General features: G+C 41.4%; 1 protein-coding gene across 1 annotated transcript in view; it reads left to right on the top strand.

The window, feature by feature from the left end:
- LOC123345139 (phosphatidylinositol 4-phosphate 3-kinase C2 domain-containing subunit gamma-like) overlaps positions 1-26,512 on the top strand; it is a 270,359-nt gene that overhangs the window by 1,426 nt on the left and 242,421 nt on the right. The window contains exons 2-6 of the mRNA XM_044981863.1: positions 161-318; positions 1,942-2,053; positions 11,059-11,161; positions 19,674-19,744; positions 24,399-24,462. Of these exons, the coding sequence (XP_044837798.1) occupies positions 161-318; positions 1,942-2,053; positions 11,059-11,161; positions 19,674-19,744; positions 24,399-24,462 (508 nt within the window). The remainder of the gene's footprint in view (positions 1-160; positions 319-1,941; positions 2,054-11,058; positions 11,162-19,673; positions 19,745-24,398; positions 24,463-26,512) is intronic.

Consider the following 26,512-nt stretch of genomic DNA (forward strand, 5'->3'; position numbering starts at 1 on the left):
TCTCACCAAGATATCTGACAGAAGTAGATTTGTTCATAGCATCAGCATATAATTTTTTTCTTAATATCTAACTATACTATTGTTTTTGGCATATTGTGGTAGTTTTGTCTCAAGTGACAGGAGAGCTGAAAAATATCAACTTATCATTTGTTCTCTTCAGAATCAGAGACGCATATCCTGCTTTTGATTTGACAACAAATACTGGGAAGATTTGGAGTGTCACAACAACGTTATCAGATGAGATCCTTTGTAAATCAAAATTCAAAGTTAGCATTTTGACAAACTGTTCATCTCCTCCACTGCATCTTACACCATGTGGTAAGTGCTTTGGATTTCTTTAGCCTTCCAGAATTCAGTTCTTCAGTTTTACTAAAATACACAAACGTTTTTTGTCATCTTGCGAGGTACTTGGTACCATTCCATTTTAAGTTGGGGTTTTTTTTGGTGGGGGTGAGGAAGGGCGGGATTGAAAGTGCCAATTGTCGTTTTTTTTTTTTTACAAGAAATATAAAAGAAAATGTCAATTTTGCATGAAAAACAATTGGCATTTATTGGCCTGATCTAAATGTAAGCAGCTTAAATATTTTTGGTCCAGATTCACCAATATGATCTGGCTTCTTTGTGCTACTTTAGTTTAACGGGTTGGTTAAACAAGGCTCACGGCTGCCTTGTACCAGTAAGGCAGTACAAAGCAGCCAGTGCATAAATGTGAATCTGCCCACTTTTATTTTTAGGGCCTTCAGTTTGATTGTGAGCATTTAATTTTTGTGTCACTAAAACACAAATGGTTTTAACACCTTAAACTTTAAAATTAACCTTTAAAATGAATGTTTTAATTTTTTTTTAGCAGTAAAGAAATAGCATGAATGAAGAATTGAAATGAAAAATCAGCCTTTACTTGGTGATTCGGATTGTTAGCTGTGGGCAATCAGATTGTCACAGAAGTTTGGAAGGAATTATTTCCCCTGTGTGCTGCATTGCACAATTGACTAGGTGTACTGTGGGTGATCTTTGCCTTCATTCTGAAGAATCAGATACTGGCCTATGATCTAGTCTGGTAGGGCAAGTCCTTTATGCCTAAATTTAGTTAGTTATATTGTGATTTGCTTCCCAGAATTCACAATCAAACTATAAATATATCTCTTTTGATTTTTGGATCAGATCCTCAAAAATGGGGGGAAGAAAATCCCTGTTAGTTAGTTAGTTAGTTAGTTAGTTATATTGTGATTTGCTTCCCAGAATTCACAATCGAACTATAAATATATCTCTTTTGATTTTTGGATCAGATCCTCAAAAATGGGGGGAAGAAAATCCCTGTGATGGAAAGTGGCTTAAAAATTTGGAGCAGGGTTATGGAGGAATGTAACTACTAGAGTAGATTTATCATGGGCTAATTGCACATATCTTCATATCATTGCTGTGCCCAGCTACTATTAGGTATGGCTACATGAAATGAATGTGGCTGATTGCAGTGACAAACAAATCTCTGGTGTATCCTTGGGTCTTGTGCAGGCGCAGAGCCTTCGTCATGCCCTCTTTTTTTGCATTAGGTTATATTCACATTTGAGAAAAGTACACAATTTCAGTGGGGAAAAACTGAGTTTATAGATTTCAGTGGGAATAACTAGCTTTTTGGTCCTGCCATCTCTGATTCAGAATTGATAAGTTTATAATTCTAGATTCCTGACAGATTCTCCTGTTTCTTTAAAAACCGGGGTGAGTTCAGTGAGTTGCTAGGATTGTATGAATGACAACCCGATCCTCCTCAGACCACATGAAGCCAGAAAAAAATAATTAATTAAGCTGTGGTTCATTCTAATTCCTCTAGATGGAGCTATACTGCAGCAGAAGTTAGCAGTCACCCTGTGATTCTGCTCAACAATATAGCCAGCAAAACTCTACCAAGCTGCTATTAATTTTTCTTCTTATCTTTGTTTACAGCTAGCTGTATTGTCCGTAACTTAGCTGTAGAGATTCTCCATTGCACAAATCAATATCCAGCCCAGGAAGAGTGTTTTCTAAGTGTTTATGGGTCTGATGAATTTTTGCAAAAGTAAGTATCGCATTAAGAGATGGAATTAGATCATATAAGCTATGCATCTGAATACTGAAGTACTACGTTTGTAAACAGAGCAGATCCAAAGGGAGAGATGCAAAAGCGATGGTCATGTCACAAATCTTAGATCCCACCTTCCTCGAGCCTTGGAAGGTATTTCAGCCTTGGAGTTTGGTTCATGTCTATCTCAAATTGTGCTTATACTGTGGGGTATTGTGAAGGGAATGTGGGCTAGAGAAAAAAGCATGGGACAGGGAGCTAGGTACTCCTGAACTTGAATCTCAGCTCTTCTATTTACTCCCCGCATGGCCTTGTACAAGTTATTTCATCTCTCTGTCTGCCTCAGTTTCTTCATCAGCATCTCTTTTCTTTTTTTCTTTTTTTTCCCCCTAATGCCAAGGTTGTGTTGGGCTGAGCTGGCCGTTTCTCCATCCATAAAATGGGGATAACATTACCAGCTTCTTATTGCAGGGACGTTATGAGGATGAGTTAATGTTTGTGCAGCTCTTCAAAGATGTATACCACTGAATACATGGGAAGTGTGATTATGTAAAGTTGCCTAGTGGGACGGTGTTTCTTTCCATCAGTGTGGAGTAAGTGAAGATACCCAGCTGTCACTAAAAGTCAGGTTGTGAAGAGAACATGCATGGCAGAGAGAGGCCTTTTTGGGTATCACTAGACAGGAACTTCTGAACTTAGAAACTGCTTGAAGTTGGATGATGATGTACACATGTACTGTAGTTGTGAGGGAGAAACCTATAAAAATTACTAGTAACTGATTTCTCATGTCTGTGATTAATTATATTTTGCAACTCAGGGTGTAGGGTTTTGTCATTTAGACCTTACTGTGCTTGGTTCTCCAATTGCTTACACCTGCATAAAACAAGACAGTATTGTTACGTGGGTGTAAAACTGGAACAAGTGAGAGGCAAATCAAGCCCATTACCTCCATTTCTTGATCACTCTGTTGCATAAGACAGACTGAACTTGTTTAGAAGAAGGGGAAAAAAAGCTCTTTCTCATTTCAAACTAATTGCTAACAAAATGAAAATAACAAGTAATTGTACTGAGGATGAGCTCACTGTGTCTCAGTACAGTGTACAGTATGTTCTAAACAATTTATTTTCACTTTTGGAAGAACTCATCAATAGGGAACCGCTAAATTCCTGCATTTGCAGAATCTCTACACGTCTCATTAGCAGTGAAACAAGGTCAATAATGTTCTCAGCTGCTTGCTTTGCTCCTTCAGTGTAGTGCAAAAGGCATTGAGCTGCAGTTCTGGCCTCAACTGCTGTAATTCTATGCTATGCTGAGCTTTCATCTTCCTCTTTTTCCTGGCTCTTCCTGATCATTCCTGGAGCACCCACAGGGAAAAAATGGTGAGTGCTCAGCACCCACTGATGGCCCTGCTGATCAGCTCCTCCCCCGCCCCCCAGTGCCTCCCGCCCATTGCGATCAGCTGTTCAGCGGCGGAGCGAGGGTGGAGGAGATGGAATGGGGCAGAAAGAGGCAGGGCAGGGGTGGAGCGGGGACAGGAAGAGGAGGAGCAGGAAGAGGTGGGGCGGGGGCAGAGCGGGGGTCGAGCACCTCCAGGGAAATGACGACAAAGTCAGCACCTGTGCATCTAGAGCCCAGAACTCTCCAGTTCAAAGAAGTGGGAAATACTATTCTACATTCACTAGCTTTCCTGCACATTTCCAAATAATATCACTTTTTTGTTCTTCTGGTTTTCAAAACTCTTCTTAGACTCAATCTTGCTTCCCTCTCTAAGAGTATGTGTATGTTGGACCCGCAATGTGTAATTTCCAGCTTGAGTAGATATACATGTGTTTGCTCTGTTTGAGCTAGAGCACTAAAAAATAGAAGTGTATCCACAATGGCCTGAGAAGCAGGAAGAGTTACATGCCCACATACCTGCCTACGATCAGGATTGTACTCTGGTAACCTAGCTCAAGCCCACCGCTTGCACCACTGCAGCTACGCTATTTTTTTTTTTGCATGCTAAATCTATCAGTGCCAACTCTGCATTACATCTTCTAGCTCAGCTGTAGACATACCCTGAATCTCCTAGCTACCTGTTCAATTCATTCCATCAAACTTGACCTCTTCTTTGTTTCAACCTTTTTATTTCTTGCTTTGTCCATCTCTGCTAGCTGAAGATCTTCTCTTTCCAAACCACCTGTATTATCCTCTTTGTTTAAATCTTCCCTTCAGACTGTCCTTTGCTTTTTTTTTTCCTCTTTAGCTTGTGAATAGATGCCTCTGCAAAGTGGTTTTATGATGTCCTTTATGAAAGATGCCATATAAAAATAAATTATATTGGGGGTTAAGCAGCTTGTGTTGAATAATTCATGACTCCCATTGCCAGCAGCAAATCCAAAGCAGCTCTTGTTATGTGCCAGTAATAAATCAATCTTCCTTGCAAACTTTCTGCCTCTAGAGCTACAGGCCACTTGCTCAGAGCATTCCAAAGTGCCTAGTAAAACATACCACATTGCTATATAAAAAGATGTTAGTTTATTTTTATTTTTTTGTTTATTGATCTGGCTGTTGTCATTAAGAAGAACTGACTGCAATGCATAACCAGCAAATGAACATAGGCCAGCAGGTTTTATAAATGTTACTTTAAAGTTTCCTGTCTTTTGAAGGTAGGAGGGTTTAAGTTTGCCTTTAGTGTATTGCTGAATTCTGCTTTCATTCTCCTATAGTGTATTTTTGTGTAATTATCTTGCTCCTAAATTCAGTGGTCACAGTAAACAGAGATGTAGAATAGTCTATAATTTACAGTCTATAATTTACACTCTCTCGCTTGCTTGTGACCTTATTGAAGACACTTTTTTTTTTTTTTTGCCTTGTTAACTCCAGTCTCTGCGAATCAAGGCCTGACTAGAAACTGGTTTTTCCCTTCAAGTGAAGTTTAAACTATTAATTATAGGAAGGACAGAGGTATATTTGTGTAGATTGGGATCATTAGAAGCTTGCATTTTGAGGTGAATATGTTCTTCATAAAAATAAGCCTCCATTTTCTCTTGTCACTGCGAATTAACGTTCTCATACAGTTCTCATACTTTTTTTGCTGCAGGATAGCTACCTTTAAATCTGCTATTGTGTGTCCGGGGAGATTGACATGTTCTACAGGTTTTTGTATATTGCCATTCCTGATATCTGACTTGTGTCCATTTATCCTTTTATGTAGGGACTGTCCAGTTTGGCCGATGTACATAGCAGAGGGGCATTGCTGACACACGATGGCATATATTATATTGGTGGACGTGCAGGTGAATGTACTGTTGATGTTGTGGCTGATCTGGTTAGGTCCTGTGATGGTGTCACTGGTGTAGATATGTGGGCAGAGTTGGCATCGAGATTTGTTGCATAGATTGGTTCCTGAGTAATTACTATGGTGTGGTTTGTGGTTGCTGATGAGAATATGCTTAAGGTTGGTGAGTTATATGTGGGTGAGGATGGGCCTGCCTCCCAAGGCCTGTGAAAGCGAGGGATTGATCTACAGGATGGGTCGTAGATCACTGATGATGCATTGGAGAGATTTTAGCCACGGACTGTAGGCCAGTGCAGTTCTGTTGGTTTCTTTCTTGGGCTTGTCTTGCAGCAGAAGGCTTCTGGGGACATGTCCGGCTTTGCTGATTTGTTTCCTTATTTCCTCGTGCGAGTATCATAGTTTTGAGAATGCTTGGTGAAGATCTTGTAGGTGTTGGTCTCTGTCTGAGGGGCTGGAGCAAATGCGGCTGTACCTCAGCGCTTGGCTGTAGACGATGGATCGTGTGGTGTGTCCAGAATGGAAGCTGGAGGCATGAAGGTAGGCATAGCGGTAGGTGGTTTTCAGAATAGGGTGGTAATGTGACCGTCACTTATTTGTACTGTGGTGTCTAGGAAGTGGACCTCCCATATAGATTGGTCCAGGCCGAGGTTGACAGTGGGCTGGAAGCTGTTGAAATTGTGGTGGAATTTTTCCAGAGTCTCCTTTCCATCGGTTCAGATGATGTCATCAATGTAGCGTAGGTAGAGAAGGGGCGTGAGTGGACGAGAGCTGAGGAAACGTTGTTCCAGGTCAGCCATAAAAATGTTGGCATATTATGGGGCCATGTGGGTACCCATAGTGGTGCCACTGGTCTGGAGGTATATATTGTCACCAAATTTGTAGTAATTGTGCATGAAAGTAAAGTCACAGAGCTCAGCAACCAGTTGTGCTGTGGCATCATCAGGGATACTGTTCCTGTCAGCTTGTATTCCATCTGTGTGTGAGATGTTTGTGTAGAGAGCCTCCACATCCATAGTGGCTAGGATGGTGTTTTCTGGAAGATCAACAATGCATTGTAGTTTTCTCAGGAAATCAGTGGTGTCACGGAGATAGCTGGGAGTGCTGGTGGCGTAGGGTCTGAGTAGAGAGTCCACATATCTGGACAGTCCTTCAGTAAGCGTGCCAATTCCAGAGATGATGGGGCATCCAGGATTTCCAGGTTTGTGGATCTTGGGTAGTAGATAGAGCCCCGACCAGGGTTATTCTAAGGGTATGTTGATTTGTTCCTGTGTTAATGTAGGGAGTGTCCTGAGTAGATGGTGCAGTTTCTTAGTATAGTCCTCAGTGGGATCTGAGGAAAGTGGCCTGTAGAATTTGGTATTGGAGAGTTGTCTGGCAGCCTCCTTTTGGTAGTTAGACCTGTTCATGATGACAACAGCACCTCCTTTATCAGCCTCTCCAGCAGCAAAAAAACATCAGGACCAGACTTCAGAGAGTAACTGCTGAGCTTCAGTTCATTTGCAAATTTGACACCATCAGTTTAGGATTAAACAGACTGTGAATGGCTAGCCAACTACAAAAGCAGTTTCTCCTCCCTTGGTGTTCGCACCTCAACTGCTAGCAGAGGGCCTCATCCTCCCTGATTGAAATAACCTCGTTATCTCTCGACTGATTCTTGCCTGCATATTTATACCTGCCTCTGGAAATTTCCACTACATGCATCTGACGAAGTGGATATTCACCCACGAAAGCTTATGCTCCAATATGTCTGTTAGTCTGTAAGGTGCCACAGGACACTCTGTTGCTTTTTACAGATCCAGACTAACACGGCTACCCCTCTGATACTTAACTAATGCACATGACATCTCTTTAAGATGACTGTTTTTATCTCCATTTTATAGGTGGGTACCAGCTGCATAGAGGGCCAGGTTTTGTGGGGTTCTGCACCCCCTTTATACTGCTTCAGGAATAGACCTATGATAGTCTGTCAGTACATAATAAACTTGTGACAAATAGGACATCTATTTTATGGACAGCTACATCTATTTTTTCTTATGACCTAAACTAGATTTCTAACTTGATTATGTTTTCCTCAAAAGTCATTAACCCACTCCATCTATTCATTCATGCCCCAATAGCTGCATGAATAAAAGGCTCCTCTCCAAACATTTTTGCAAAACAAAATCCATTCACACTAATATTTGCAGAAAGGAAAATTAGAAAATTATAGGAACATGGTCAAGAGATTCATGATTGATAAATATGTTATGTGTAATTTTTCCGGTTGTTCTGCTAGTTGTAATATGGTGTGAGGGTAAGGCAAGAGGGGAGGTGCATTCCACCATTGACTTCTGCAAGGGGAAAAGTGGGTGTGACGGTATTTGAAGGAGGGGTATGAGGATGTGTTGCCTATAGGAAAAGGACTGTCATTACAGACTTGAGGCTGGTAAAGGGATGATGAAGACAAGAGTAGATGGTGACAAGGGAGCAATGAGGCAAGATGCATGGGCAGAGCATCAGGGCTTGATGCGAAGTGACAGGAGAGGTGTAGGAGCAGGTACAGCCATGCAAAACCCCAACGGTGAGGATGAGGAATTTGAACATTGTGTGGAAAGAGAGAGGGAGGCAGTAAGGGACTGGGGGGTGTGGGAGCTGACGACAACAGTACAGATATTTTATTATTTCAATATAATAGCTAGTGCTTTTGCACTCTAACTTTCTTTCTTCTAAATCTGTACTGTATGCCTTTAACATTAAGGAATCTTGCGAATGTACAGACGCATTGTCAAAGGACCTTGCCCTAGGTATTTATTTCGTCAGATGGAAATAGGTTTCTCCTTCTGTGGCCTTCAATGTGTCTATCACAAAATGCCACTTCTGCAATTTTACCTTTTGTGGTTGGAAATGGGGAGCTTGTGTTTTTCCTAATTACGCTGTGGGATAGATGTAGAGCATTTACTCATAGAAGTCAGAATTCCCCAGAAGTTTGAATCCTTTGTAATTATCTCTGACAGCCATGTACTGTGCTAGTTAATGGTTTAAAATTAACCATTGTTTTCTATTTGACATCCCCGTGTGAGACGCAATAGTTCCCAGTATGCTATGTGCACATTCTATACAGGACCGGCTCCAGCTTTTTTGCTGCCCCAAGCACTGAAGCTGGGAGGGGGAAAAAGATAAAGTTGCAATTGGCGGCACTTCGGTGGCAGCTCTACTGCGCCGCTTCATTCTTCGGCGGCAATTCGGTGGTGGGTCCTTCACTCCAAGAGGGAGTGAGGGACCCGCCGCCAAAGACCCGGACGTGCCACCCCTTTCCATTGGCTGCCCCAAGCACCTGCTTCCTTCCCTGGTGCCTGGAGCCAGCCCTGATTCTATAAGCCCCTATTTCTGTCATAGGTTCATAGGACCTGTGTTTTGGGGATTAAATCCAATAAATCTGATTTCAGCCGCTCCCAACAGAACTCTCTTAGATATGGATACACCTACTTTCCATCTGAATTTCATGCCTTCCCTGATGGTTGGTAAATCTGAAAAGAACCTTGTCATGGGCTGGCTGGGCCTTTGAGGCAAGCTAGGCCTAGCCTTGTCCATGGTTTAGCAGCTACCCCTTAGCCTCACTGAGCTGGCAACGCAGGACTAATTAGTTAACACAGCTGGGTGTAATAGGGGCTTAATTAGAAAGACTAACCCCAGCTGTAGTGGTGAAACAGGCAGAACACACCTTAAATAGAGCTGGGAGCTCAGCAGAAGGGGGAAGAGTTTGGAGGGAGGAAGAAGGGAAGTGCCCCCCTGGGAAGAGGCTGAGATACTCACTGGGATTAGACTAGCTCCTGGGTAGGAGAGCTCAGAGTTAGGGCCTGCAACGAGAGAGAGAGACCCACAAGGAGTAGAGAAAACTTCTGTGGGGGGGGGCCCAAGATAGGGGCAGGAGGATCCCCAGAAGTAAAGGTGAAAAGAAGCAGTAGGAGAATCCTGCTGGGAAGAAGTAAGATGAGAGGAGCTCTGCAGGGGCCAGAAGAAGGGGCCAATAAGCAGTGGAGTCTGAGAGGGGCAGCAGAACTAGTCATTTGGATGTTTGGTTTAGACTTTAAGTTGGACTTTTTGTTGTTTTGGATGGGGAATGAGATGTTGTATGACTTAGCCGGAGAGCCAAGCCACAGAAAACAGAGGGAGTGGGGAGAAGATAGCAGGCAGGAACTGGCCATTGCAGCCAAGGAAGTGGCCACCAGGGGCAGAAAAGAGGCAAAGTCCTCTGCAATGCTCAGTCCAGGCACGAGAGGGCACTCCAGAAGTGGCAATCTGCACGACAAACCTGTTTCTCCTACTTGGCCCAGGGAGCTCTGGAACAACTTGCCATGCTGAAAAGCAATATAAATATGGATCAATCCTTCTTGCTGTCATGTCCAGGAGCCTGAATGAGGCAACATGAACCTGACAGAACATGCACTGGAGATGTAACTGATGGTGCATGTTAACTTGTTCCAATAATAAATCTGTCATTGTAGAAAATCAATACCACTAAACCCTATTTTTTTTTTAATTTGAAGAAATGTTCTGGCTTATAACTGGGAATCACTAGTGCATTATTTTACTTAATTTTTTAAATGATAGCCAAAGGAACAATGTTTACTCCACATAAAATTAGAAATACCAGGCCAGATCCTCAGCGCAAGGGAAGTTTCCTTTGCATTGATCCAAAAATGCTAAAAAGACTGAAAGCTACTCTAAAGAAACACAGGGGGACCTGGGGATTCTCCTGACAGGGGGGAATCCCCCTGCTAGCATGAAGATTATTGGAGCACTCTAGGTGGAGCCAGAGTACCCTGCACTCTGGGCAGACTTGTCCCTATTGAACCATTTCAGTTGATGTAAGGTAGAATAGCCTTGAGGCTGCTTGGGCCCCTGGCTGGACCTATGATTAGAGGAGGTCGAAAATGGATTTACAGCCACCTTTGCCTTCTCCTTGTCAGTGGCACAATGTGAGCTTTGGAACTTGTGAGGATCAGGCCCCATGCTCATTTATGTATATGATTTGCAAATATAGATTCTTTTCCACCCAGCCTCTAAAAACCAAGTAAATACAGCTACACTTTTTTCATCCAGTATGTTCTATTTAGTTATGTATCAAGACATAGAAATAATACAAATTATCTACTGTCTATCGCACAGGCCAATATGGTCTCATTATTTTCCTCATAACCCCCTTTACTGTCTGTACCCATCTGTTGCCTCTTGTCCTAGATTGTAATCGTCTTGGGGCAGGAGCCATTTTTAATTCTATTTGTACAGTGCCTAGCACAATGGGATCCTGATCCATTACTAGGGCTTCTAGGCACTATTATAAATAAATAATAATACATTATGTCCTAGGTGCTTTGACTATAACCCATAGTAATTTGAGGTTTATGTACAGACAGGTTTTAAAGAGATAGTATGGAAAGATCTTTTTATTTCCATCTTTCTTCATTGTCATTCCTTTACAGAACTTGCACGTTTTAAATCAGAGCGTCAACTCTACTGATGATTCTATTAATCTTTTTCCATTCAGCCCTTAAAAACAAGTCATGGTGAAAATTTCACAATCTTTTATAGAAGCAATACACTGTGTTTGTGTAATACAACCTTGTTTTGGATGCTTAGCGGGAGTTGCTGGAGCCTGGTGGAAAGTGTGTGAGAGAAAATGGGGAGTAATTTTTTTTTTCTCTTTTTCCCCCTCCTTCTCTACCACCTTCAAAAATTGCAGTGATCACGCTTTGGGCAGTCATGAGATTCTTCGCAAGGCAACCACCTCCATTCAGCTTCGCCTACAGAAAGGCACCCGCTATCAGCAAAGTTTGGCTCGAACGGTGCGTCACTTTTTTTCTTGTTTCTTTCAATATGCCTGAGGAAGTGAAATCTCTCCAATCCTTTCACGTAACCATCTGCATCGATAATCAGAAAGGGCTTGTTTGCTTTCTTGAGTGTACATTCAAATGTAGTTAATCATTAATGTAACATACTCTGTGTCTTTCTGCTTCTCTCCTCTAGTTAGGCTTTCTTTATCCTTTTGGTAATCCTAGAGAATACCTGAACATGAGAAGAGCAAATGTTACCATTGTTAGACGAATTCAACTTTATTGGAGTTGAACTATAGTTATATCAGCTTGTCATTTTTTTCCCCCTGGCTGATCCTTGTACATTTTTTAAACATATTAAGGATAAAAATCCAGCACAAGATAAATCAGATCCAGATCCTGGTTACTGAAATTCTAAGTATTTGATTGTGCGTGAGAGAGAGAGAGAAGGTATTTCTGCTGAAGATATAGTCTTATCGCACTTTAAATCTGAAGAGATTCTCATTTAGATTATTTGTGATTCAACTACCTAGGAATGGATTATTGAGCTTTAATGATACTGATCCATGCTGCTAGATGTGAATTTTATTTCCTGTGGGCAATCTTGAATTCCTTCCAAACCAAACTTCACACTACAAAGGAGACCTTGATGTTTTAGGTGGTTTTGACTGGAGATGGGTTGCCTTTATCCACAGGTAGGATATCTGCCTAAAGGAGGTAATTGGAACTCCTAGCCCATGTCTGTGACAATTTGGATCAGATAACAGATTTCTAATATAAAAAATAGGGTTTCTTTTCTTTCCAGTTCTGATATGTATCCCCCTAAGATTTGTCAGGTTCTGTATAATTCATCAGTTGCAATATTGGGGGTGGGGAGCCATGAGGCCTAATATAATATATGTTTTAAAATATCTTTTCTTTTGACTTCTTTACCTTTTTAACAGATAAAATCAGAGGAGACAGTGCTATCATGTACAGCAGTGGTTCAAATTATTTGCACTTTGCATTACCAGGGTATGCAACAAGTTTTTTTTTTTTTTTTTGCAAGCAATTGAAAATATCTGTAATTGAGATTCCATTGGTAGCAGAAGGACTGATGGTTCAGGATACAGAAAATATATGATAGAGACGCTTTCATCACCAAGTCACCATTTAAAATTTGGCTCAGATCAGTGGTGACCAAAAATAATTACCATCTCACTGATGTCAGGTGATCTGTAGAAAATGAGTTGATGGTTTGTGAAGCTTTTATGGAGTGGGGTAAGCAACTCACACATTGTATCCCTTCTGCTGTGCTGTAGCAGATGTTTGGGGTCTTGCAGTTTGGCTTCCTGTTGTTGGACGAATCAGTGACACTGAGTCAGGGTATTTTAGAGCAGATTGCTTTATTTATACCTACACATCAGTTCTGGGACAGAGGTGGTCACAGATATTATGCAGACAGTTCCTTCTTTCAGAGATCTCAGCCCAATCACCAATGCCTGGTTCCCACAAAGCTACCCTGCCCCAAGAACTGACTGGCTCAGCGGGCAGCGATCGATCCAGCGGGGATTGATTTATCATGTACAGTCTAGATGCAATAAATCGACCCCCGAGCACTCTCGAGTCGACTCCTGTACTCCAGTGCCGCGAGAGGCGCAGGCAGAGTCGATGGGGAAGTGGCAGCAGTCGACTCACCGCAGTGAAGACACCACAGTAAGTCGATCTAAGTACGTCGACTTCAGCTACGTTATTCACGTAGCTGAAGTTGCGTAACTTAGATCGATTTCTACCCCCTCAGTGTAGACAAGGATCTAACGTAGAGCAAACGTCTTTGCGCTAACCGTAGCTCCCCAAGAGAATCTACTTTACAAACCTAACAATATGATATTTTCTTCCAAGGCTAAAAACATGTTTGTACACTAATAAAAAGAAAAACGTGTAAGACTCTATGTAAGAGCGCCATCTAGTGCTCCTGCTATAACAATACTTCTCTATTGCACAGAAGATTCGAGACTTAATTCACTTTTCTAAAGTGCTCTGGGATCCCCAAGTATGGTGAGCTGCCTGGAAAGGGGTAGGCGTGGAAAGTTTTTATCTGTCATTTTAAAGCCACTCAGTAATTAAATATTGTCCTTTGACATAAATAGTAGCATAGTCATGGAGTTGCAGAAGTGAAGGTTGTGTGTAATCTGAGGCAAGTTACTCAGAAATACACTGCATGTGTGACTCTTATTGCTTAATTACAAAACTGGCAATCATAGAAATGAAATTGTTGACTAAAAATTCCAAATCGTTCTGGTGAAAAATCCACTGGCCTTCCCACCTTGATTCATTTAAATGTCAACAGAAAGGGAAACGGTTCTGGAGGACATCTTCCTTAGGAAAATACAAAGAAGGGTGATAGTGTTTCTTGTAGATATGGTATAACACTAGGACAGCATGACCACTTGCCCAGTACTGCTTACATACAGGTAGGCATATGGCTGTACCAAATCTGTCCTCAGCCACCACATACCTATTCATTTCTAACTGAAATATTACTCTAAATGCAGAATTGTACCTACAGCTTATGGCTCATAAATTTATTTCTTGAGGGCTACACTTCCTATGGTGACAGGCAGATTCTTCTTCTCATTTGTCAGGTCTTTAACTCATTCCTAGGTGCCCAAACTAGATGCCCAGCTGAGTTAGTGATCATATTGTATGTTCAGCAGGTTGTCTTTGAGAGGTGATGGGAACAGTGCACTGCAAGTAGGAGGGGGCAACAGATCCAGCATTGTGTGTTCATATTTCACATTGTTAGCTAATCATTTGCAATCCAGAGATGTTGTGACATTAGACTCCTCAGACCAAATTCACAGCTAATATAAGTGCATGCAATTCCAGGGATAAATTTGCTCTATTTTGTTTATCTTGCAACAAATAGGTGCTCTGATATCCCATAATTTTAGTAGTAACCACTTGAGGGAAAGAGTTTAGATTCATATTGAGGCCTATGTCATAATACAGGAAGAAGATCCTTCTACCCACTTCCTGAAGATTCATGCATCTGGTGAAGAGCTCTTAAAAATCAGATATTTCCCCCCTAAAGCTTTATTGAGCCTATTTAAGTGAAACAAAGCCAATAAGACAGACAGACACACAAAAGCAGGAAGTCTTAAGTAAGAGCAGCAGACAGAGGAAAAGGAAAGTTTTGTTTAGCACAATGAGAAGTGAGTATGTGTGAGTGTGATCTGACAAGTTTATTTGTAAAACAAGGATGTTATAATCCCTCAGAGGGCCAGTAATAATATTCAAAATTGTTTAGTAAATGCAGGCAAAGACTTTTTTTTTTTTTTTTGGTGGTAAAGGTGCATTTTTTTTCCTTGCATAGGAACTTGGTATTCTATGATATATTCAGAAGGAAAGAGGAAATTGTCTTGAGCCAAGGAGTGAAAAAGCAAGAAATGTGGCCTCAGATTTTCCCTTGAAATCATAGGCTTTTTTCAGCCAGTGGATGACCTTTAATTTGGTTGGTTTTTTTTGAGAGATGAGTTTTACCGGGCACAACTCTCTTGAACAAAAGCCTTTAGTACCTGAATTTTCTAGATGTTAGATTCTCATTAGACCTCCAAATAAAGCCTGTGTAGAGACCATGGAGTTAACTGCCTTGCTGTAAAAATATTGATGCCTAATTATATGGTCTCACAGGACAAAAATTCCCATTGGGAATTTTGCATGTGAAATGAAAACAAATTCATCATCTTGTAGCATATCCTACACTTTGAGATCTTGAGCATGGTAAATATTTTATATGGGTGGGGAAGGTACAGTATTTTCCTCACAAAATAATGAACCAATTTAGAATAGTGGTAAAATACTCCAGGGGATGGGAGGCTGTATTTGTTCTTTGATCTTGTTTCACAACTGCCGTATTATGTATACAACTTAAGATATTAAAGTATTGGTTGACTAGTGGATCCAAAATGCATCCATGTAAACTGTAATGGGTGAAAAACTTACCCCTTGTTGGGGTTTGGTTTTATTCATGTAAAGATCACCGAATGAGACAGCACAAAATCTAGTCCAAGCCTCCACCACAAGTTTAGTTGCCTTCGGAGTTCCTCTCTGAGGAGTGCTTAGCCCACACCTGCTATTCCCTCTCTCTAGCAAGCCATTCTCATGTACCTAGCATTGGGGGGGGGGGGAGGGAGGAAGAATATGAATCTCCAGGAGGACCGAATCCTCACCTGCTATATAGGGATTTTCAGGCAAATGCCACCAACCCTGGAGATCATTTTTTGCTAAAGTAGAATGTACCAGCATTAATGCTGATAACATTGTAGTAGAAGTGTTATGTTAATGCATGTGTAGTTACAATAAAAATATTAACAAATTAAGAAAAATGAAGTCATTGGTACCTGATGGTAAGAGATGCATTTTTTGTTTCCTAAAATAATTTTTGCGTGTTTAAGAAACTCTTAGTGATATAATGATATGGAAGTATTTTCCTATGTTGAATCATCCCTCATCCTGCAGCAGACCAAAAATCTTTGTCCCATTAATATGCAAAAGCCAGCTCCTTCACTGTTCTAATTTGACAGGTCTAAATTAGGCTTAATATACTGCAATGCACTACATAGACCAAGAACACAGTAAGTGCAGCTCTTGGCATTTAACACTGCAGAAATAGTTACAACTACCAGGTAGAATTACTACTAACAAACAAAGTAATCGTTAAGCTTTGATATTTTAACCAGTTAATAATAGTCTTGGAAGATAAATTAGTAGTGATCAGGATGTTAGAAAACATTTGTTGTGTCAAGGCATTCGCTAATCAATAATGTACAGTAGGGATTCACCAGATATGCTGACTTTTTACAATACATTCAAATTGATCCGCCCTTGATAACTGACATGAATATGAGAGCTCCAGGCCTCAGTTACTAATAGCAGCTGAGAACATTTACAGCTGTAGAGCTAGCATAAGTCACCAAACCAAAGGTCTCCTCCAGCCCTAGGGAATCCTTGCAACAATGGACTCACATAAGAAAAGAATGGGTTTTGCTTGCAGGCAGAAATGTGAACCAGTGCAGCAGGCCCAGAGGAAGCTATAATTAAACAGACACAGGCTTTACTGTATTGCATGCTTTTAAGCTGCTTCTCATAAGACCCAATCCAGTGGTGAGTTGGGCCCTTCCTTAGACGTACTGCACACCCTCATATCTAGGGCCCCACCAAATTCATGGCACATTTTGGTCAATTTCATGGACATAGGATTTTAAAAATAGTAAATTTCACGATTTCAGCTATTTAACCATGAAATTTCATGGTGGTGTCATTATAGAGGTCCTAATCCAAAAGAGTTTTGGGGGGAGGTTGCTGTACTGCTACCCTTACTTCTGCACTGCTGCCTTTAGAGCTGGGCGGCCGGAGATTGGCGGCTGCTGACTGAGGGCCCAGCTCTGCAGGCCACAGCACAGAAGTAAGGTGGCAATACCATACCATGCCATCTTTACTTCTGCACTGCTGCTGCTCTCCAGCAGCCCAGCTCTGAAGGCAGCGTTGCTGCCAGCAGCAGTGCAGAAGTAAGGGTAGCAGAACTGCAACCCCCTTACAATAATCTTGTGACTCCCTCCCCCACAACTCCTTTTTGGGTCAGGACCCTACAATGGCAACACTGTGAAATTTCAGATTTAAATAGCTAAATTCATGAAATTTACAATTTTTAAAATCCTATGTCTGAAATTGACCAAAATGGACCGTGAACTTGCTGGGGCCCTACCTCGGTAATGTTTTGAATGCCAAGGTCACAGTGGTATGCCCATGGTTGGACTGCCACTTTTGGTCCCAGAGAACCAGCACAGTGTGGTGGGACCACATCGTATTGGAAACCTGAAATGAAGACCAGTGGCTGCAGAAATTCACAACAAGGAAGGAGACCTTTGTCGAGTTAGGCAAGAAGCTTGCACCAACTCTACAGCACCACACCACTCAATTTCAGAAACCTGTACCAGTGCAGAAGTAGGTGTCTATTGCCCTTTGGAAGCTGGCAACACCTGACTGCTACTGATCAGTTGCCAACCAGTTTGGGGTTGGGAAATCAACTGACGGGATTGTACACTGGGATTGTACAGGTTTACCAGGCTATTAGAACTGAGATCCACCCGCAGGTGGTTGCCATTACCTTGAAATTATATTGGGTTTTTAGAGGAGTTTTCTGAACTGTGCAGGGATCATTGATGGAACACATTTCCCTATACTTTGCCCTCTAAAAGGGACCAGTAAATGCATGAACCACAAAGGCTACTATTCACGGCTCTCCAAGGCTTAGAGGGCCATAGGGGCAGTTCAGGAACACAAATGTTAGGCATACAAGAAAGGTTCCTGATGTCAGAGTGCTCAGGAGATCGAGGTTGTGCTGCAGAGGGAAAGAAGGGAATTTATTCCCCCAAAATGAGGTGAGACTAGACGGTGTTTTTTTGTGCCAACATTGATTTTAGGGGACCCTGCATATCTGCTCATACTGTGGCTCATGGAGCCTTACCCCAAAACTGCCAACCTAAGAAAAAGGGAATTCAACTACAGGCTGAGTAGCTGCAGAATGGTGGTGGCGTACACCTTTGGGCATTTGAAAGCACATTGGTGAAGCCCCCAGACCCGTCTGGATGCCAACATGGTTCTGATTATTGTGGCACGTTGTGCTTTACATAACGTATGTGAGGCTAAAGGGGAATACTTTGAGTGGACAGCGGACACAACTAATTTCCAAAGCCTGTATAGGCAACCTGATTTCAACCATGTGCACACTGCTCCGGGTTCCCAGCAGGCCTGGGAAATTTGTGATGCTAGATGGTTGCATATAATGGAACAGAGGGGAGCCAAAAGGTGAAATGGGACTGTGACACAGTCTATTGTGCTGAGGTCGGAATTGTAATGCTGTGGTGCTGCTTGATAAGCTCAGTAGAGCATTTCCCTGTACTTCTATTGTGAGAAGCCTCAGTGGGTTTTGATCCCCTGAAGTTAACTGGGTGAGGATGGACTCTCATTGTTAACATCTTTGTGGTTTTGTGCTGTGGAGACTAAGGCGCTTTAATGCCATCATTGAGCAATGTTTTTGTTGCATATTAACTGCTCTGTTTTTGGGTTGGTTTGTTGGCGGGGGTTGGGGGAGGAGAGGGGAGGAGCTTTAAGCATTGTTACAATAACTACATAGGTTTTGGGAGGGACTTACACATTCCTTCCTTACAATTCTGTCTGATACCATATCTCCGAGCTCTTATCAAGTGCTATGCATGATTGCTCACATGGGATGACTACTCCCATTTTTGCCAGTGATAACTGTTTTTGGTTGGGGAGCCATTAAAGCACTGGATGTCAGGTATCTTCACTGTTACTTTTGTTTCCTTTGTATTCTTGCTTAATTATCATCAAAGACATAAAGATGTTTCAGTTAACTTGCCTTCTGATTTCCATTGTGGTGCTGTGGACAACAACAGTTATTTCACAGCATACTTCAGGGCCCTATAGTCAGCAGAGATCTGGACTCAGCAGTGAGTCAGAGCTGTCTGTGCAGAACACAGGCAATGGCTGCTTGCTGGCTGCATGTTGGGAATTACCTTGCTTGAGAGGCAGAGATTCAAGAATTCAAGCATCAAAGGAAGGTGGGAGGCCATTCGTGGGGCTGGAAGAAAGAATACTTCTGATGGGTGGTGCTGTGGCCTGATCAGCAGAATGTGTCCAGGTAAAGGTGGTGGGGAAAAGTCTCTCTCTCTAGGGAGGTTGCAAAAAGTATGTTGGATTTTGACCCTGTTTATTAGTAAATATGGCTCCCATCCCATATGTCACCCATATAATTATAATCCCCAATGTATTCCCTTCCCTAAAAGGAAGAGGAAGCAGGTGGTGGGGGAGGGAGAGGAGTGTGAAATGCCTTCTACTTGGTGTAGCATGCAGGAGTGGCTTTTCCTGGGAGAATGTCTTCTCCCTATATTGCTGGTTGAGGATACGGGCTGGGATTTCTCCTCTGGCAAGAACCTGGAGAAACCAAAATATAATCTTAATGTGAAAGATGGGCACCAAACACAATTTCAGATCGAAATACCCTGAAGTTTGGGTGTGCTTGAAATCTATGATAAACTAGGAATTTTTTCAAGTGGCTCCTATTTTTTTTAAACTTGTGCAAGAAACCATAACCTTGAGCCAAACTCTTCCTCAATCCGGGGGTGTTAAAAACCCAGGACTGGATTGGAATGTTCTGGCCTCAGCCCTTCTCTATTTGCAATCAAGTCTTTATTTGAAAATGCACAAAAATGATGAGGATTTTACTCAAGATGAGCTTCTTACTTTCCAAAGTCAGGCTTGTGGTGTGACCAGCTTCAAAACTTTATCTAAGGGCTCAAGAACATGTAGGCAAGGAGAGGAAGGTTTTCGTCAGTCTTCAGTATTGGGCCAAAAATAATGAAAGAACATACTGACATTATGAAGCACCAAACAAATGTGTACCATTTAGATGCTTCATACCAGCAATGATATAACTCTTTATATGTTCCTTTCTCTACAGCTTGAAGATGACCAAAGTCAGTTTAATGTGAACCAGCTGCTACAATATACATGTATTTGGAAGGTGTCCAGGTAAGAATGTTAGTAGTTGGAGTAGCTGCGCTTAATAACCATATATGTTTGCTATCAGCACCTAGATGCCCTGGGGCTGTGATTTCATCAATACTTCAAAGCCTGGCTCTGCTTAACTTATGTTTGTACATGGATGGAAGAATTACCAAGACAACATAGGGTGCAGCATGAACCATTGCTGGCCTTTCAATAAATGCCACTTCTTCCAATGAGTCAGTATTGAGCCAATGTTGCATCACTGTGTTAGTGGTCATGATGCTATTGGAGGTGCTTCTGACAGTAATTAGTGAAGTCAGTAGATACTGATCTTTGTCATGTGACAGAAACCCAGGCCATGTGACTGGACCAGCAATTAAAGCATTTCTGTGCATCAGATTGTGCTCTTGTATTCATTAGAAGTCATGCAGAGCCAGGTTGTTTTAACCCTTGTGCTCTGGCTAAATTCTATCTAAGGATGGAGATTGCAGCAAGTGAAGTAAAATGAGCTCAACAGTTTTTGTGGGGGGTTTTGTGTGTGTGTGTGTGTGTGTGTGTGTGTGTGTGTGTGTGTGTGTGTGTGTGTTTCCTTCTGTCCTCAATGGTTGATTGTTTGGCAGAATGGTCTGCTTTATTGAACTATATTTTCTCCCTGCCTCTTAATGTTGAGCATGTATGTGACATTTTCATTATAGATTCTATCAAAAATAAAAGAAAAATTGTATTTTCTCCAGTTTGCAACCAAATGGCTTTCTGTGTACATCATAATTTCAGTATAGTTGACTATAGTGCTCTCTGCCATCTATAGCATTTTTTACAAGCACAGTGAGTGTTAACTGTGTAGTTAAACCCTGTTATACCTAGCCTTGTTAAAATAGCAACTCACTCCAAATCCATGAGAATGGTGTTATGTAGAGAAAAATTATCATCATACAGCATTTATAGCGGTGTTTGGCTCTTAAAATTCTCTTTATGAACAGGAGAACTTGAAAATTACAGCTGGGTGACAAACATCTCCCCCCCCCCCCCCCCCCCCCACACACACTTCTCCAATGTTCCATGGATTGAAGGAGCTGTAATTAAATTTTCTCATGCTACTGCTCATAAAGAGAGACTTTTCAGAGCCAAATACCAATATAAATACTGTAGTAATGGCTTCACTCTTCATAACACAGTCTTTGTAACCAGGTGCTATTTTAACAAGGGTAGTTATAACAGGGTTCGGTATAGCTCTAGCGCTGATGTGTCAAGGACACCCAGATCTCTCATAGAAGATTATGGTTGGAAGAGACCTCAGGAGGTCATCTAGTCTAACCCACTGCTCAAAGCAGGACCAACCCCAACTAAATCATCCCAGCCAGACCTTTGTCAAGCCGGGCCTTAGAACCTCTAAGGATGGAGATTCCACCACTTCCCTAGGTAACCCATTCCAGAGCTTTACCACCCTCCTAGTGAAATAGTTTTTCCTAATATCCAACCTAGACCTCCCCCACTGCAACTTGAGACCATTGCCCCTTGTTCCGTCATCTGCCACCACTGAGAACAGCCTAGCTCCATCCTCTTTGGAACCCCCCTTCAGGTAGCTGAAGGCTGCTATCAAATCCCCCCTCACTCTTCTCTTCTGCAGATTAAATAAGCCCAGTTCCCTCCACCTCTCCTCATAAGTTATGTGCCCCAGCTCCCTAATCATTTTTGTTGCCCTCCACTGGACTCTCTCCAATTTGTTCACATACTTTCTGTAGTGGGGGCCCCAAAACTGGACTCAGTACTCCAGATGTGGCCTCATCATTGTTGAATAGAGGGGAATAATCACTTCCCTCGATATGCCGGCAATGCTTCTACTAATGCAGCCCAATATGCCGTTAGCCTTCTTGGCAACAAGGGCACACTGTTGACTCATATCCAGTTTCTCATCCACTGTAATCCCCAGGTCCTTTTCTGCAGAACTGCCGCTTAGCCAGCTGATCCCCAGCCTGTACCAGTGCATGGGATTCTTCCATCCTAAGTGCAGAACTCTGCACTTGTCCTTGTTGAACCTCATCAGATTTCTTTTGGCCCAATCCTCCAATTTGTCTAGGTCACTCTGGACCCTAGCCATACCCTCCAGTATATCTACCTCACCCCCCAGCTTAGTGTCATCTGCGAACTTGGTGCGGATGCAGTCTATCCCATTACCCACAAAGGAAGATGTTGAACAAAACTGGCCCCAGGAACAACCCCTGAGGCACTCCGCTTGATACCGGCTGCCAACTAGACATCGAGCTGTCTACCCATTGAGCCCGATGATCTAGCCAGCTTTCTATCCACCTTGTAGTCCATTCACCCAATCTATACTTTTTTAACTTGCTGGCAAGAATACTGTGGGAGACCATATCGAAAGCTTTTCTAAAATCAAGATATATCACGTCCACTGATTTCCCCACGTCCCCAGCGCTAACTCTCCCTCCACTTTCACTGAGCAACTTTTGAAGGAGTGAGGAATATTTAGCTCTTATAGAATAATAGTTAAATCTGGTAGTGTTTTTCATCCATAGATCTCAAAGTGCTTTATAAAGGAAGATAAATATCACATTTCCCATTTTACAGATGGGAAAATGAGGCACAGAGAGGTGAGGTGACTTGCTCAAGGTCACCTTGAACTATATGGGATGTTTTCAAAAGATCTATTTAGTTTCTTACAAACACAAAGCACTTCATAAAAAACTCCTGTTTACTGTCTGCTTCTCTTTCCCTTCCTCTATTTTTCCTGGACTGGCTCATTAATAAACAGAGGTTTCCTTTCCTCCTGCCTATGCCAGAAGGAGATTTAGCAGTGACCTTTTTATGCTATGTCTTCACTGCAGAGTTAATTGGAGTGTATCTAACTCCTCTTGAGTTAAGTTCATGTGAGAGTGGCCACATGAAGAATTGTGTCAGTAGCTGAGGGGTTGTGTTTATTCAGCATGTAGCCTCTACCACCACTAAGGCCATCCAACTCGAATTGAAAGCACTAACACAATTGAGTTAAAGGATTTTGTGTGTGGATGGGACTTGAGTTGGGGCAACACTTGAGTTATAACTGGAGGTAACTCTGCAGTGAAGACTTGTCTTGTAATGTGATTTATTTCCAAGATGCCCTTCTTTGCTATTCTTAATAGCAATTTCTGTGTGGGCAGCCCCATCATAATGAAATGCCACAGGGTGATATTTGTGTCATGATATGGCAGAATGAAACATTTTTGTCCCAGGAGCCAAATTGATTAAGATGGTCACCCTCTACCTAGCTCCCATGGAGAATAATGAACACATGACTTCTTTAGCTGCTATCATCTGGCCTGCGATGAAGTGACGAGAATGAGCTGATATCTTACCCTTGCAAATCAGCAGATTCCTCTTATAGGCAAGTGGGTAGCTAATGAAACAGATCAGTATATCCACTGGTAGGTCTACGCCTCCATCCCTCACTATAATGAACACCCAGAGTGAAATTCAAACTTGGTGTAAATCCCTGGACATCAGTGGAATTGTATTCACTTACGCCAGGGCTAATTTTGGCCCAAATTCCTCAACATCAAGATGTCGTTAAATACAACATGCTGGTTTACCTGATGGGTGTAGTTAGATACAGTTTTTTATTAGCATATTAATAAATGGCCTTTTGGAAAGGAAACCTGGCAGCACTCCACAAGAAATTCAGCTGTCAGGAAATTAAAAAAATGTATGCTGTAATGTATGGAGAATATTACTCTGCATTATCATGTACAAGTTTGAATAGAAATCAGCATCTGAGAGTGGTTCTCACATTTTGCTGCCTTATGTTGCAAAACTGTTGTATATTACCTGATATCCTAATGTCATTGGATCCCTGGATATACATTGGTTCTAACATGATATATACATGAGCAAAATAAATTACAGGATCGAGGCAGGAACAGACTCGGGGGATAGAGATCTACACTAGGTTAATGTGGGTTACATCAGTTTCCCAAGTCCAGACTGAATGGAGTAGAAAAGTGAAGCCACAACATAAATGTTAGAAAGTAAGGGAAATCATTGAAACTGAAATCATTTGAAAAAATTAAATGTGTAAATATTAGAAATATAAGTAATTATTTAAATGTATTATTATTTCAACACTGTCCCTTTTTAAAAAGGTACTTTTCTACTCTAGTGATCTGTTTCAAAGTTTATAAAATTCAGAATTATTTCCAGTCGTTTTGCAGACATAGGACTTGATTATCCATAGATTTCCACCCTATTTTGAGACCTAGACAGCAAAGCACTTAAGTCCATCTCTATTCAAAAAAGCATTTAAGCATGCACTTAACTTTAAACACACACAGTCAATGGGACTTAAGCATATGCTTAGCTTTAGGCAGTTGCTTAAGTGGCTTGCTGAATTGGGGACTTATGTTTCTAAAAAGTAGGTATAAAATGCCACCAGATTGGAATGGTAGCATTTTAAACCTACTTTGTGCAAGGGTAAGTGACTACATAAGGGTAGTGATGTGTCAGGTCCAATATTCTTTGAAATCTACATAAGCACTTGTCTTGATTCTGAATTCATATTTACAGCAATGTAAAATCACCGTGGCCACTGAAGTTATTCCTGATTTATAGTGCGACGTAAAAATAATGCCCACTTTCTTTTTCTAACTGAATGTTGGTTGTTTTTTTTTGTTTTGTTTTTAATTTCCAGGAAGAACCTTGTTACATTTATTATGAAGTATGGAGGTCAAGTGGAATATCTACTGCAAAATGAGGTATTTGTTCTCAGCCTGTTTTGCCAGAAAAGCATTAGCTTACTTGTGAAAAGTCTCTAATTATTAGATTAGTCTGCCTGAAACTGAATTAAAGAGGACTCTTAATTAAAGCTGTTTAACCTGTTTTGTAAAGGGTGTGGAAATTTTAAACTAAAATTAATGACATCTAAATTACGATAAATGCTACAAGATTAAAAAATTCCTAGTAACAATTTCCTAGTGTTGGGGAACAACAAAAGCATCCGATGCTGTATTTTGAGTTAGCACCCAAATATTTGGATCTAGTTTTATTGTAATCACTTGAGTCTGCAAAATTTGCCCCCCCCCCCATTCTGCAAACACTTAAACATGTGTTTCAGTGGTACTATCACATGCCTAAAGTCAGTTTAAGAGTTTTCAGGATCAGGTTTAAACATAAAACTTGAGGGGGTTCCAATCTAACCCTAAAATCAAGATGCATGTTTAAATGACAGATAATCTGGGAGGGAATGAAGAAGACAAATAATAGGTGGGGCTGAGATTCTGGAGGTGGTGCAGACTCATCTTATTTTTGGTTAAACTAGTTCTTCCTTCTTTCATTTATGATTTGGGAAATGAAAGAAAGCACAAGACCTTGTTAGATAACAGAATATACTCATGCAGCAGCTTGGAGCTATTACAGTTTGATGCACTAGAGTTTAACTAGTTGTGTTAAAGTAAGGAATTCTCTTGCAAAATGTTATGCACCAGAAAAAAACCAAAACAAACCAAAACAAAAAAAAACTCAACCAAAAATCTCCATCCTGTTTCAGGGTACTAATCCCCCGCCGCCCCACATTTCACTTTTTCAAGATTTTTTTTATGAAGTAGATATTTCCATTTTGAATTATGAAAAATTACCAACAATTCCTGCAAAAAAATTTACCTTTGTGTGAAAATCCTTGAGACTTTTCTTTTGTGAGACCCATCATCTGTTCAGTTGCAGCCTGGGCTGTGTTTTAGTGCAAGGGGATATGTGCAGTGCAGCCCCATAATGGCATTCCAAATCCTGGTGACCATGGGACATAGATCAGCAATTCAGGACTGAAACTACACAGCAATTTCAACTAAGGACCTGATCCTGAAAACACATAGGTATTTGCTTAACTTACACATGAATAGTGTTCCTTTTGAACTCAGTGGAACTACTTATGTTTGTGAAGTTAGGCACATGGTAAGTGTTTACAGGACTGTGGTCTGAGACCCCAATATTGCAGCCTCTTAGACTTTTATTTATGTGAGAAGTTCCATTAAGTTCAGTTATACATGTGTGCTTGCAGGATTGAGACCAAAGCAAAAAAGGTTCTAAACTGGAAAGGAGCTATGCAAAATGTTAATCACACAATTAACTGCACTCCAAGCTCCATATCCTGCAATATATACTGTGAAGGCAGACCTCTGCACCTATATAAAACCCCTGGGATATCCCTTTACTTAAGCTTTTTACCTGGAGTTCCTGGCAATCAAAGGCTAATCAAACCTAAAGACTAGTCTGGACACCACGCAATCATTTGTTGTAGTCTACAAATATTTGTAGTTTACCCTAGCGTAAACTCATGATACTTAAATTTTAGCATGAGTTAGTTAACAGATGTTAAAAATACAGTGTTGATATGGCCATAGAGTTTACCTCAGGATCAGGGCCTAAGTTTGTGCCTTGCTGAGTTCACAATCCTTTCCTGAACCTACAGTGGTGTTGTCTTTATTCTTCACTGTATTGCACCAGTGTTATGCCAGTTATAACTCCACTGTAACACAGCAGAGAACTGGGCTGTGTGAGAAATTTTCCATGCACATAAAAACTATTATTATTAGAATTAATTGTTATGGTAGCTGTCCTGAAAAAGCTATGAATCTGGTCATGGAATCTGCCTGTTTAGCTTGCAGCAGTGTAGGAAGTTAGGAGGGTAAGTCCAGCACTTAATTTTAAGCCAATGGGACTTAGATACTTGCTTAACATTAAGCATGTGGTTAAGTGCTTTGCTGAACTCAGACCTTAGTCTGTCCTCCAGCTCTGGTTTTAAGGTGGGCG

This window comes from Mauremys mutica, chromosome 1, assembly GCF_020497125.1.
Source record: "Mauremys mutica isolate MM-2020 ecotype Southern chromosome 1, ASM2049712v1, whole genome shotgun sequence".
In the NCBI taxonomy this organism is placed as follows: Eukaryota; Metazoa; Chordata; order Testudines; family Geoemydidae; genus Mauremys; species Mauremys mutica.